Source organism: Capsella rubella, unplaced genomic scaffold (assembly GCF_000375325.1).
Source record: "Capsella rubella cultivar Monte Gargano unplaced genomic scaffold, Caprub1_0 scaffold_8, whole genome shotgun sequence".
Classification (NCBI taxonomy): domain Eukaryota; kingdom Viridiplantae; phylum Streptophyta; class Magnoliopsida; order Brassicales; family Brassicaceae; genus Capsella; species Capsella rubella.
The window spans coordinates 2,201,792-2,212,721 of NW_006238916.1; the positions used below are offsets into that span (position 1 = coordinate 2,201,792).

Below are 10,930 nucleotides of genomic sequence, written 5' to 3' on the forward strand. Positions count from 1 at the left end.
TGTTTTGTTGGACTCTACTGATTCTGATCTCATCTCATGTAAAATACTTTTTTATATTAAGATTAAGATTTTAGATTAAAACTAAAATTGAGTTGATATGTTTAGGGATATTTGTTTTTTAGTATCATTCAATTCTAGATTTATCAACTTCATTAATAACTGTTATTAGTGCAAATGATAGGCCTGGAGGTATTTTATTACATAGCTGGCCCGTTTCATCAAAGGCCCAATATGAGTATTCGTTTCATCAAAGGCCCAATATGAGTATTAAATCCGAATATGGTATACATATACCAATATTATTATCAGTCAATTAGTTTGAAGCAGGAAACCATATACCAAAAGTTGACTAGACGTAGTTGACAGATGCGGTTATCAGTTTTTGTTCGTTTTCCTCAAATTAAGAAACGCGTTACGCGTCCAGATACGATATCTGGATGCAAATAAAACTTATCCAAAAAAACTATATATTTTGGATGAGTTTGAAAGATGAGTTTCAAATTACCAAAATCTAAAATACTTTCATTTAACTATAACTTTAATTATTTTTTATTTACTATTTTTTTGTAAAATTCTTAAAATAATGGTTTCTAATAAAAATAACAAAAACCTGCAAAATCTTAATTTCCCGCCAAACCTACAATATCTTGTTTTCTCACCAAAATCGCAAAAATAACAATTTCTTGCTAAAATCATTAAAAAAAAATCTCGTCAAAACCGCAAAATTATGGTTTCTTACTAAAACTGTAAAATCTCAATTTCCCACCAAAACCTTAAAATCTTGATGTTTCGTCAAAACCGCAAAATCATGGTTTATCGCCAAAAGGCCCAAAACCGTAAAGTCTCGATTTCCCGCCAAAACCGTAAAATCTTATTTTCCCGCCAAAATCTTAAAATCTATTTTTCCCGTCAAAATCGCAAAATCATGATTTCTCGCCAAAATTAAAATCCAATAAACAAGTACACAATAACCTAATTGGACTATGTCGGAACCAAAAGCGCTATAGTATATAAACCGATCAAATAAAATTAACGGAATAAAAAAACCCAAATTAAAACCCTAGATTCCAAATCAGAGGATAACACCTATGAAGTAAGAATTCAAAAATTAAAAAAAAAAAAAAAAAAACTAACACCAACCTTCATCGATCTGATAGAAACTATCTTGAGAAGATCATCAATCTAAAATCAAAACCCTTGGTAGAAACTATCTTATCTTGATAACTATTATCTTCTCTTCTGTATGTTCCTCAATGATTCTTGTTTTTGTTCCTCGTACGTAGATGTCTCAATCTTCTTGAGATTGTGTCTGTACTCAACAACTACTTGCTCAAACACTTCCACCTTAAACATGTTCATTTTCACCTTAGGGTTTATGTGATCTCTAACAAACGCAAACGCTAATTGGTCTCGCGGGTTAAACGCATCTAACTCGTTGAACATGAAGCACAAGAATAGGTTGCTTCTTTTTCCGTATCTTTCTCAGTATCAATGCACTATCTGGTACATCTATTTCAATAACAATTAACATGACAAATCATATTTTTTACTTCTACACGATTATATCCAACAAAACAAAAAAATCTACAACTAGAAACAAGCAAGTCCCCCACCACCTGGGGTCCGAGTAGCATTGGCCACGGGTTTCGAGATTTAACATGGTTTTCTCTGGCTACAGGAGATTAGTCTTTGGGCCTAGAAAATCTTTGGAATCACTCTCTAGTTTTATCAACCAAAAACAAAAACAAGGTGAAAACAAAAATATCATTGGAATCACTCTAGTTTTATCAAAAACAAAAACTAGTTTTATAAATCTTTGGAATCACTCTCTAGTTATTAACAAAAACAAAAACAAGCAACCACACTCTAGTTTTATCAACCAAAATATCATTAATTTTATACTTCAAAAGAGGTAAAACTTTATTATACTACTTTTTAACAACACCGGTATAAGACATGTCAAATCAAATTTTAATACAAACTAATTTAGTTAAGTTTGATATTATATATGCAATCTTAATAAATTTAAACAAATTCCAGCATAATAAAAAAAAATTGCCTCATAATAAACCGCGAATTAAAATCTAGTAAAACTTATTATCGTATAAACATACAAATTGTTCCTTATTACAACATTCACAGTCAAGCATATCTTATTACACACATACGTTAAACATCAAGATCCATAAATATTGCTTCACACACGTATATATATAACAACACTTAACCAACGGAAGGGGTTCGTGTAACAATGCCGTGGTCATTAACACGAACATAAACCCTATCACAAACCACAACAGTCAAAACCACTGCCTTTTCAGAAATGATCCGAGCCGTCACTTTTGTGTTCTCTCTATCGATGATCTCTTTTGCTTCATCTCCTCTTCTCCCTACCAGTTCAGGCCATGAACTCTTCATCCCTTCACCAGCAGTATCTATACATATACACATTGGTCACATACTCACGTTACATATACATTTATTACTACTAAATTAAACTATGATATATTCTATGTTCGATTTATGATTGATTATTTACTATATACAACTATCATGCATGCATGCACTCTATGTCTATATATATACATATCAAAATCGTCTCAAAGATGTGTGAATATGTGAAACTTTTATAATAAACGCACATATTTGGTGTGTTAATAATTTTTGTACGGAAAATATAGAAATTACAAAATATTAATACATATTCAAAATAAAAGAAGACTCTATCTTGCACTTGCTAAGAGATGATGTATATGTCTTATATGTAATACCTTGGCATACACCCGATCGAGACATTTCTCTTCTCTTTTTACTGTTTTGATTCTCTCTTACTTCTTTGGGATCGAGGTTATGTGTTGTGAAGATTGTAAAAGAAACCAAAATGGCTATTTATAGAGAACTTTGTGGTGGCTATTCACTTTACTTTAGGATATGTATGTACATACATCAATTGAGAAAGATAGATGGATTCGTACGCTTTTGACCCAACGTCGTTTTGTTTTTCAAAACTGTCAATTATATATATTTGACATGTATTGTCAATATTGTTATAAATAGTTTCACCTACTTTTTAGTTACACGTAAGAGATAGATAAGGATATGTATGAACAAACATGTTACTAATACATAGTTTAATCGAGCAAGTCGTGAGTGTTTTGATTACGGTATGTAAACCGTAGTAGGCTCTCTTAAATCCAAAGCGTATATTTCTGAAAATTTGTGGCCGTATTTGAATATTTTAAGTTGACTTTATTGGTCATAGCTCTATACGATACATTCACACATTAAATATTACTCCAAGTGAAGATGAGTTGGCTCTGATGATTTGAAGACGATATGATATATCTCTATCAGATCCTAACGTTTATATTATTACTATATTCGGGTGGCTTTAAAATTTTTATATTACGATTCAAATCACTCGAGAAGTCAATATTGAACAATCGATGTACTCTATAAATACCATATGTTTGGTATTAAGAGAAGAACACAATACAGAAACTAAAACCACACACAAAGTCTCTACAACTAGAGATCAATACATTTACCCAAGAAAAGATGACAAGTATCTGCGAAGGTATTTATACATTATTAGTAAGTATATACTCGTTATATCACTAGCTCTTAAACTTATTAGATTAGGTTCCTTAATCTTGATATGGCCAAGTGACATAAGTGTGTATATATTAACAAACAGATCCAGGTAAAAGCTCGTGGCCAGAGCTGATGGGAACGAGAGGAGAATATGCAAAAGAAGTGATCGAAAGAGAGAATCCCAAAATGAGAGCAGTCATCATTTTGGAAGGAACAGCTGTTCGTGAGATCTTTATTTGCTCTCGTGTTTATGTTTGGGTCAATGACTACGGAGTCGTTGTTCTAGTTCCCACCATCGGTTGATTCTATTACTAACACGTACGTACGGGCGATACCACATATCAAGAAAATGTTATATGATCGTTATTCATGGTCTCTTAAGCAAATATTAATCTAAAATTTGTTAAAAAATAATTGTTGTCTCTAAGCAAATTTCAATTTAAAATTTTTAAAATAATCATTGTTGTCTTATACGTATATGTATGTGTAACACGTGTGTACTCCAATATACTTTTGTACTATTTTGCTAATTACTTTATCAAAATGTACTAAAACTCCAATTATTCCTATATATTATTACTACTATAAATCATCGTTTGTTTGTTTGTATGACCCAATTTAATAATAATAATGAAATTTTTATCTCTCAATTAAACATAACCAATATTAGGTTACCGGATTTTTATTTATTATATATGTGTGTAATGATATAACTAATTATATATGACTTATTTTTTAATTATATATATTTAGTTATATATGTGTATAATTATATATATATTTTTAGTTACCTACTTGTAAATATTTAATTTTCAATAAATTTAGTTTACAATCTCCTTTGATCCTTTTACTTTAGTTAACATTTTTGTTTAATTTAGAGGTTAGTCTACTGTATCCCAATTAAAGAGATTTTGAAAGCCAAATATAACAAGAGATTGTAAATTAAATTGATTATCAAGTAAAATAGATAATAGAACTATTTTCTTATCATAAACAATGAAACATACAATGATACAAATCAAGGCATATTATATATGCCTTGTTTCTTTATTCCAACATTCACAATCAAGCACACATTTTATTTCACACATATTATGTTACATATTAAGTTCCACATTGATTCTTCATATATAATTAGATTAACCAACGGAAGGGGTTTGTGTGACAATGCCATAGTCATTGACACGAACATAAACCCTATCGCAAACGATAACAGCCAAGACAATTGCATTTTCAGAAATGATCTTAGCCGTCACTTTAGTGTTCTCTCTATCGATGATCTCTTTTGCTTCATCTCCTCTTCTCCCCACTAGTTCAGGCCATGAGCTCTTCATCCCTTCACCTGCAGTATCTATACATATACACATTGGTCACATTTCATATATATCTACGTATACGTACGATACTATACCATGCATGCATGCATATACTTGATGAATTAGTAATTGTTTATAAAAATAAATCTTTAGTACTTTCTAATATTGCACAAGCTAAAAGATGGTGTATATGTATCTATATAATACCTGGGCACACGTCCGACATTTTCTCTTCTCTTTTTTATCGTTTTGATTCTCTCGTTCTTCTTTGGGATTGATGAGGTTATGATTTTATGAAGATTGTAAAAGAACCAAATGGCTATTTATAGAGAACTTTGTGGTGGCTATTCATTTTCTTTAGGATATGTATACATCATTTAAAATATTGAGAAATAAAGAGAGATTTGTACGTTTTTGACCCAACGTACGTAATATTGTTTTCATAATTTCTAATTTATATATTGTCAAGAATTTCACCTACGGTATTAGATATAGATAAGATATGTGACACATACACAAAGGTATTGAGCAAGTTGTGGTGATTTCAATACGGTACGTATAACGTGGACCGTAGGTTCTCACGAGTCAAAAGCGTATACTTTTGAAATTGTTAGCTATTTCTTTATATATATAAAGATAATATCAATATTTAGGAGTTTTCTTCATCATATAATATCTTATAGTTGTATTTTTATATACATCGTGTGACCACGAATCGAACTATGTTCTGAATAGTAAAAGGTGCAAATGGTTGATATATAATAAATAAAAATGTGGCAAATTTTAGTTGAATAAATGAAATGAATAATGTATTACTCTTTTATAATTTGTTTGACGTCTCATTTTAAACGAATAAATTTTTTTTCTAAAAATCAGTTTCTATGTTTCATGAATCTAACATGAAATGGTAAAATTTTGAGATGAATCTTTAACTATTATCCTATATATCATGCACACAACCCTTTGGAACCAAAGTCTTTTCATCTAATAAGTAAGTGTATGCTCGCATATATATATTTAAATTTTATGTATATATTTTCTTTTCATTGAATCTTTTGTGTGGAAAAGAAAACAACACAATTGAATAGTTCAAGCTGTCTTTATTTGCCATAGTTCTATCAGAAACAACCGCATTGGCATTATATTTGCATTCAGCACTACAATACTCCAAGTAAAGATAAGCCGGCTCTGAAACTTCATTTGATGATCAATTAACTTAAAATTGTTATTATTATGAAGTAATTAAAAAAAAGAAAAAAACTATAGAGAAAAAGATTCATTTGAAATGTAGAGGACAAAAACTCTTTACAGAAATATAGTATTATTTTTTTCCATTTTTATATAGTAATTATATATAAAGCAATGTCACTACTTATTAAACCCAAACCCAACGTGACTAAGTGTTCGTTCGATGGCCTAAAGTCTCTATAGCCATTGATTCCAGCTGAAGAATTCAAGTTTGTTGAATCTAAATCAAAGTAAGAGTATATATGTAGTTGATGTTGATGCTGATGCATCGTGCTGGTTCCTCAATCCCCATAAAGATAATTCCATGTTTGCCATATCCCATTGTGTTTGTGTTTGCTCGTTCTAATAGGGCGACGAAGAAGCATAATATTCAGGGTGAGCTAGAGAAATAGTACATTTTTAAAACATAACTATAAAACTAGTACAATCATTATTTACAATTAGAAACTTATATATTTTTACTTTTTTTTTTTAACAGCAAATCAAATATATTATATCATAACAAATGTGACATGATACATGATACATAAAGTGATAAAACCATTTAAATACAACCATTGAACCAAATAAAGGAAATTGAACACAATTACGATGAAGAAGTAGAAGTGACCCTGCTTTCCAAACGGAAGCCTTACAGGCAACAGAGAAAATCTATTAAGTCCCCTCTTCATACACTCGTACAAGGCTAACATCTTATAGATGAAATTTTTATATTACGATTCAAATCATTCACGAAGTCAATATTGAACAATCGATGTACTCTATAAATACTATGTTTGGTATTAATAGAAGAACACAATACAAAAACTAAAGAGAAAATTATATTGTATGCCATGAACAGTAACAAATATTGTATGGAATGCCACTTTTTCTTCAGCCTTCTCCCATATGCCACAAGACATAGTTAAAAAGACATTTTTGTCCTTTTCTCATCTCTCTCTCTTCTTCTCTCATTTTCTCTTTATTTATCTAACAACAAATAAAATTCTTCACAATTTTAAGAAATATTGGATCAGAGATTTTTTCCATCCGCGCCTATTCCGGTAAAGAAGTCGATCGGTTCCGATCGGCGGAATTATATGTTGCATCTCTGATGGACAAAATCCGATGGACCAGAATCGGTGGACCAGATCTGACAGACCATTTTTGATGGACCAAACATTTCAATTTTGATTAATTAATTTTGTCCATCATGCAAATCTTTTGAAACCACAAATGATTCACCAGACGATGAAATAAGTGATGCGTGTATGGAAGATTTTATCCATGATTTAGTTAGATTTACACAATAGATAATAAAGTTGTCTATAGATGGACAAGATTCGGTCAACTAATTTTGGTAGACTAGATTCGAACCAGTTATGGTGGAACAGATCTAGTCCATCAGATCTAGTCCATCATTTTTTTTTATGTGAGGGCAATTTCGTCATTTGTGTCAGTGACACAAATGGACAAACTGGCATTTTTGAGGAGGTTTTGGTCAAAGTGGCAGAAACATAATTTTGAGTTATGAAAGTGGCATAACAAACAATATTCCCAAAACTAAAACCACACACAAGTCTCTACAACTAGAGATCAATACATTTACCCAAGAAAAGATGACAAGTATCTGCGAAGGTATTTATACATTTTATTAGTAAGCATATATATATACTCGTTATATCACTAGCTCTTAAACTTATTAGATTAGGTTCCTTAATCTTGATATGGCCAAGTGACATAAGTGTGTATATATTAACAAACAGATCCAGGTAAAAGCTCGTGGCCAGAGCTGATTGGAACGAGAGGAGAATATGCAAAAGAAGTGATCGAAAGAGAGAATCCCAAAATGGGAGCAGTCATCATTTTGGATGGAACAGCTGTTCCTGAGATCTTCATATGCTCTCGTGTTTATGTTTGGGTCAACGACCTCGGAGTCGTTGTTCAAGTTCCCACCATCGGTTGATTCTATTACTAACACCGTAACACGTAATATCAAGAAAATGTATATGTTACTTATAATACGTGCGTACATGTACATGCATGTACTCCAATATATAATATTACTACTAAAAAATTATCGTTTGTTTGTTTGTATGACACAATGTAATACTAATAAAGAGACTGTTATGATCTCTAGTAAATAAAACTTAAGATTGTGAAACTTTTATTTTTGGGTAACGAGGTAATATATTATTAATTATATATGATTGGTTTTTCAGTAATTGGTTTCAAACACACCAAAAAAGACATGGCAAAAGATCGTTGTGAATGACTAAGAACAAGTTAAATTTTAAAACATGTTACTAATAAATTTTTTATTAATACTTTTTCCGTTTTTCCAATCATGATTTGGTTTAGGGTATATTGAAGAGATACATATTTAGATTTTTGAAAATGTTAATATGTGTGTGATGTGCTAACCTTAATTTTTTATGCCACGAAAAGATATCATTTATGAATTGCGACTATTGTTATATTATTTACTTTAGTTATCTACTTATTAATATTTAATTTAAGTAAATTTAGTTCACGATCTCCTTTGATCCTTTTTTTTTGACATCAATACAAATTATAAATTTCTTTTTGAGAAGGACCGATTCAAACTCGGATCTTGTGAGAAGGTAACAGAAGTGGGAACCACTAGCCCATTTGCTTTTCGATCTCTTTTGATCCATTTATGTACATAAACATGTCTGTTTAATTTATGGGTTAATTTAAGTTATCCCAATTAATGAAACTATGAAAGCCATATATAAATGGTCAATGAAGACTAAGAGTTAAAAAAAAAAGAGTAATTTAAATTGATTATGAAATAAAATAGAAAATAGAACTAATATATTTTTTCTTATCATAAAACATATATAATATGCCTTGTTTTTTTTATTAGAAGCATTCACAATCAAGCACACATCTTATTTCACACATATTATGTTACATATTAAGTTCCACATTGATTCTTACACATCTATACTATTAAAGCTGAAGTACACAATGAATTTACACTAGTTTCAAAATGAAATAATTATCATTTCTAACTAGGTTAACACGCGGATCTAACTAACTAAACGGATATGTTAATCGGGTTTAGAGATTTAATCTCCATCGTTCATTTTTCAGTTGATAAAAAAAAATTGGTTTTCAATATTAAAGGAAAGATAATTATTACGTTTGATATTTAACTTTATTTGTAAGATACAATGCCTAAAATTTAGCTTAATTGGCAAGATTTTCTTAATTTCAAATATTTTATAAAGATCTTGATCGAAATTTTAAACATTGAGTATTTTAATATTTGTTTTAATAGAAACCATTCCATGTTTTCTTAGTATGGAATATTCAATGTAGTTGACTTTTTAAACTATTTTAATTTTTAACTTGACCAACCAAATCAATCTATATTAACATTTTTTAAATACATTTGATAATATAACTTTTTATTTGTAAGATTTTTATAAATAAACTTTTGTCATTTCATTATATATTAAAAATTGAAGAATTATTTATTAAGTAATCATTATCCTATTCGATTTTCTTTGAATATATATTTCCTTAATCATTTAAAATCCATAATATGTATATATTTCCTTAATCATTTAAATCTAAATCGTTTATATCAAAATCATTAATTTATGGTAGGCAAAATCAACGGATTATATCTTAATTTATAACAATTTACTAATTTATGGTAATTAAATTCGCCTATTAAATATAAACATGATTTGTTATTCTAAGTCTTTTAAAAATGGAATATTCGGATATAATATTTAATATTTAACAATAAAATCACGATAATTTAGTAATTGAGATTGAATAAAGTTATTTTTTTTCAAAACTAAATCTCAAACCAAATATTCTAAAATATTAACTACCCCATTTTTACAGGCTATATAAACCATTCCATGTTTTCTTAGTTTACATTCATTTCAAAAGCGAGACAAAATATATATCTCACAAAACAAAGCATGAACTAATACAAATTTTCACACCACATGCTTTCATATCGTTTTTAATCAATGTTTACTCATAATATTTTACTTTTTGTGTTTAATTTTTTTAAAACAACTAATTGTAATCTACTTTTTTGATGTAGTAGCTTGAGATTTTGAGGTCTTTGGGAAAATTACGAAGATCAACAACATCCTCCCCAATAAACCCAAAAAACGTGGTATGCATTCGAAGGTTATTTAGTCCTATTTCTTATCATCATATATGTAAAAAAGTTAAATAAAATGGTTAATATTCCTTTTAAAAAATTTTCCTCTAAATTACATGGTATATATATATGCATTTAAGATTTTATCGCAATCGTTTATTTGTAGATTAAATCTTGATCGTTAATCTAAATTTTCAAATATCTAAAAGATTTTATAGATATTATAATTTTTATCTAAGGAAATTTATTAGGTGAAAAATCTCAATATATTATGTCTTCATTACTATTCCTATACGTGAATTAAATATTTCCTAAACTATTTAACTAAAATCATTTATATTTAAAACGTATTTTTAAAGTAAACAAAAGAAATTAAATTAATATTTGTGCATCTTTTTTATTCACAAACTTCGTATTAAAGGTTTTAATCCAATTTAATTTTGAAAACATTTAATTACTTATTATTAAAAAATAGCACTCCTTTTCTTTTAAAGTTTTATAATATATATATATAAGTATTCATTATTTCCTGAATAATTTAAAGTTTTCAATTAATATATGTGAAATTTATAACTAAAAGGTGCATGTAAGGCTACTAAGGAATAAAATTTAAAATAAATTCAAATTTATTTTAGTG

General features: G+C 28.9%; 3 protein-coding genes across 3 annotated transcripts; 1 reads left to right on the forward strand and 2 right to left on the reverse strand.

Annotated features, from left to right (window-relative positions):
* Positions 1–2,077: 2,077 nt before the first annotated feature.
* LOC17876665 (proteinase inhibitor) lies at positions 2,078–2,852 on the reverse strand. The gene is made up of 2 exons (XM_006281298.2): positions 2,772–2,852; positions 2,078–2,435 (listed from the first exon to the last, which is right to left on the reverse strand). The coding sequence occupies exons 1-2, from the start codon at positions 2,794–2,796 to the stop codon at positions 2,224–2,226; spliced, it is 237 nt and encodes a 78-aa protein (XP_006281360.2). The 5' UTR covers positions 2,797–2,852; the 3' UTR covers positions 2,078–2,223.
* Positions 2,853–4,652: 1,800 nt separating this feature from the next.
* Positions 4,653–5,198, reverse strand: LOC17874995 (glu S.griseus protease inhibitor). The gene is made up of 2 exons (XM_006281343.2): positions 5,118–5,198; positions 4,653–4,945 (listed from the first exon to the last, which is right to left on the reverse strand). Exons 1-2 carry the CDS (start codon positions 5,134–5,136, stop codon positions 4,734–4,736), a joined length of 231 nt encoding a protein of 76 aa, XP_006281405.1. The 5' UTR covers positions 5,137–5,198; the 3' UTR covers positions 4,653–4,733.
* A 2,519-nt stretch (positions 5,199–7,717) lies between these two features.
* Positions 7,718–8,103, forward strand: LOC17875529 (inhibitor of trypsin and hageman factor). The gene is made up of 2 exons (XM_006281355.2): positions 7,718–7,775; positions 7,904–8,103. Exons 1-2 carry the CDS (start codon positions 7,757–7,759, stop codon positions 8,101–8,103), a joined length of 219 nt encoding a protein of 72 aa, XP_006281417.1. The 5' UTR covers positions 7,718–7,756.
* Positions 8,104–10,930: the final 2,827 nt, after the last annotated feature.

Coding starts and splice junctions, on each gene's coding strand:
- LOC17876665 (XM_006281298.2), bottom strand. CDS start 2,796: ATGTCTCGATCGGGTGTATGCCAAG. Junction 2,436..2,771: donor TCGATCGGGTGTATGCCAAG/GTATTACATATA, acceptor GTATATGTATAG/ATACTGCTGGTGAAGGGATG.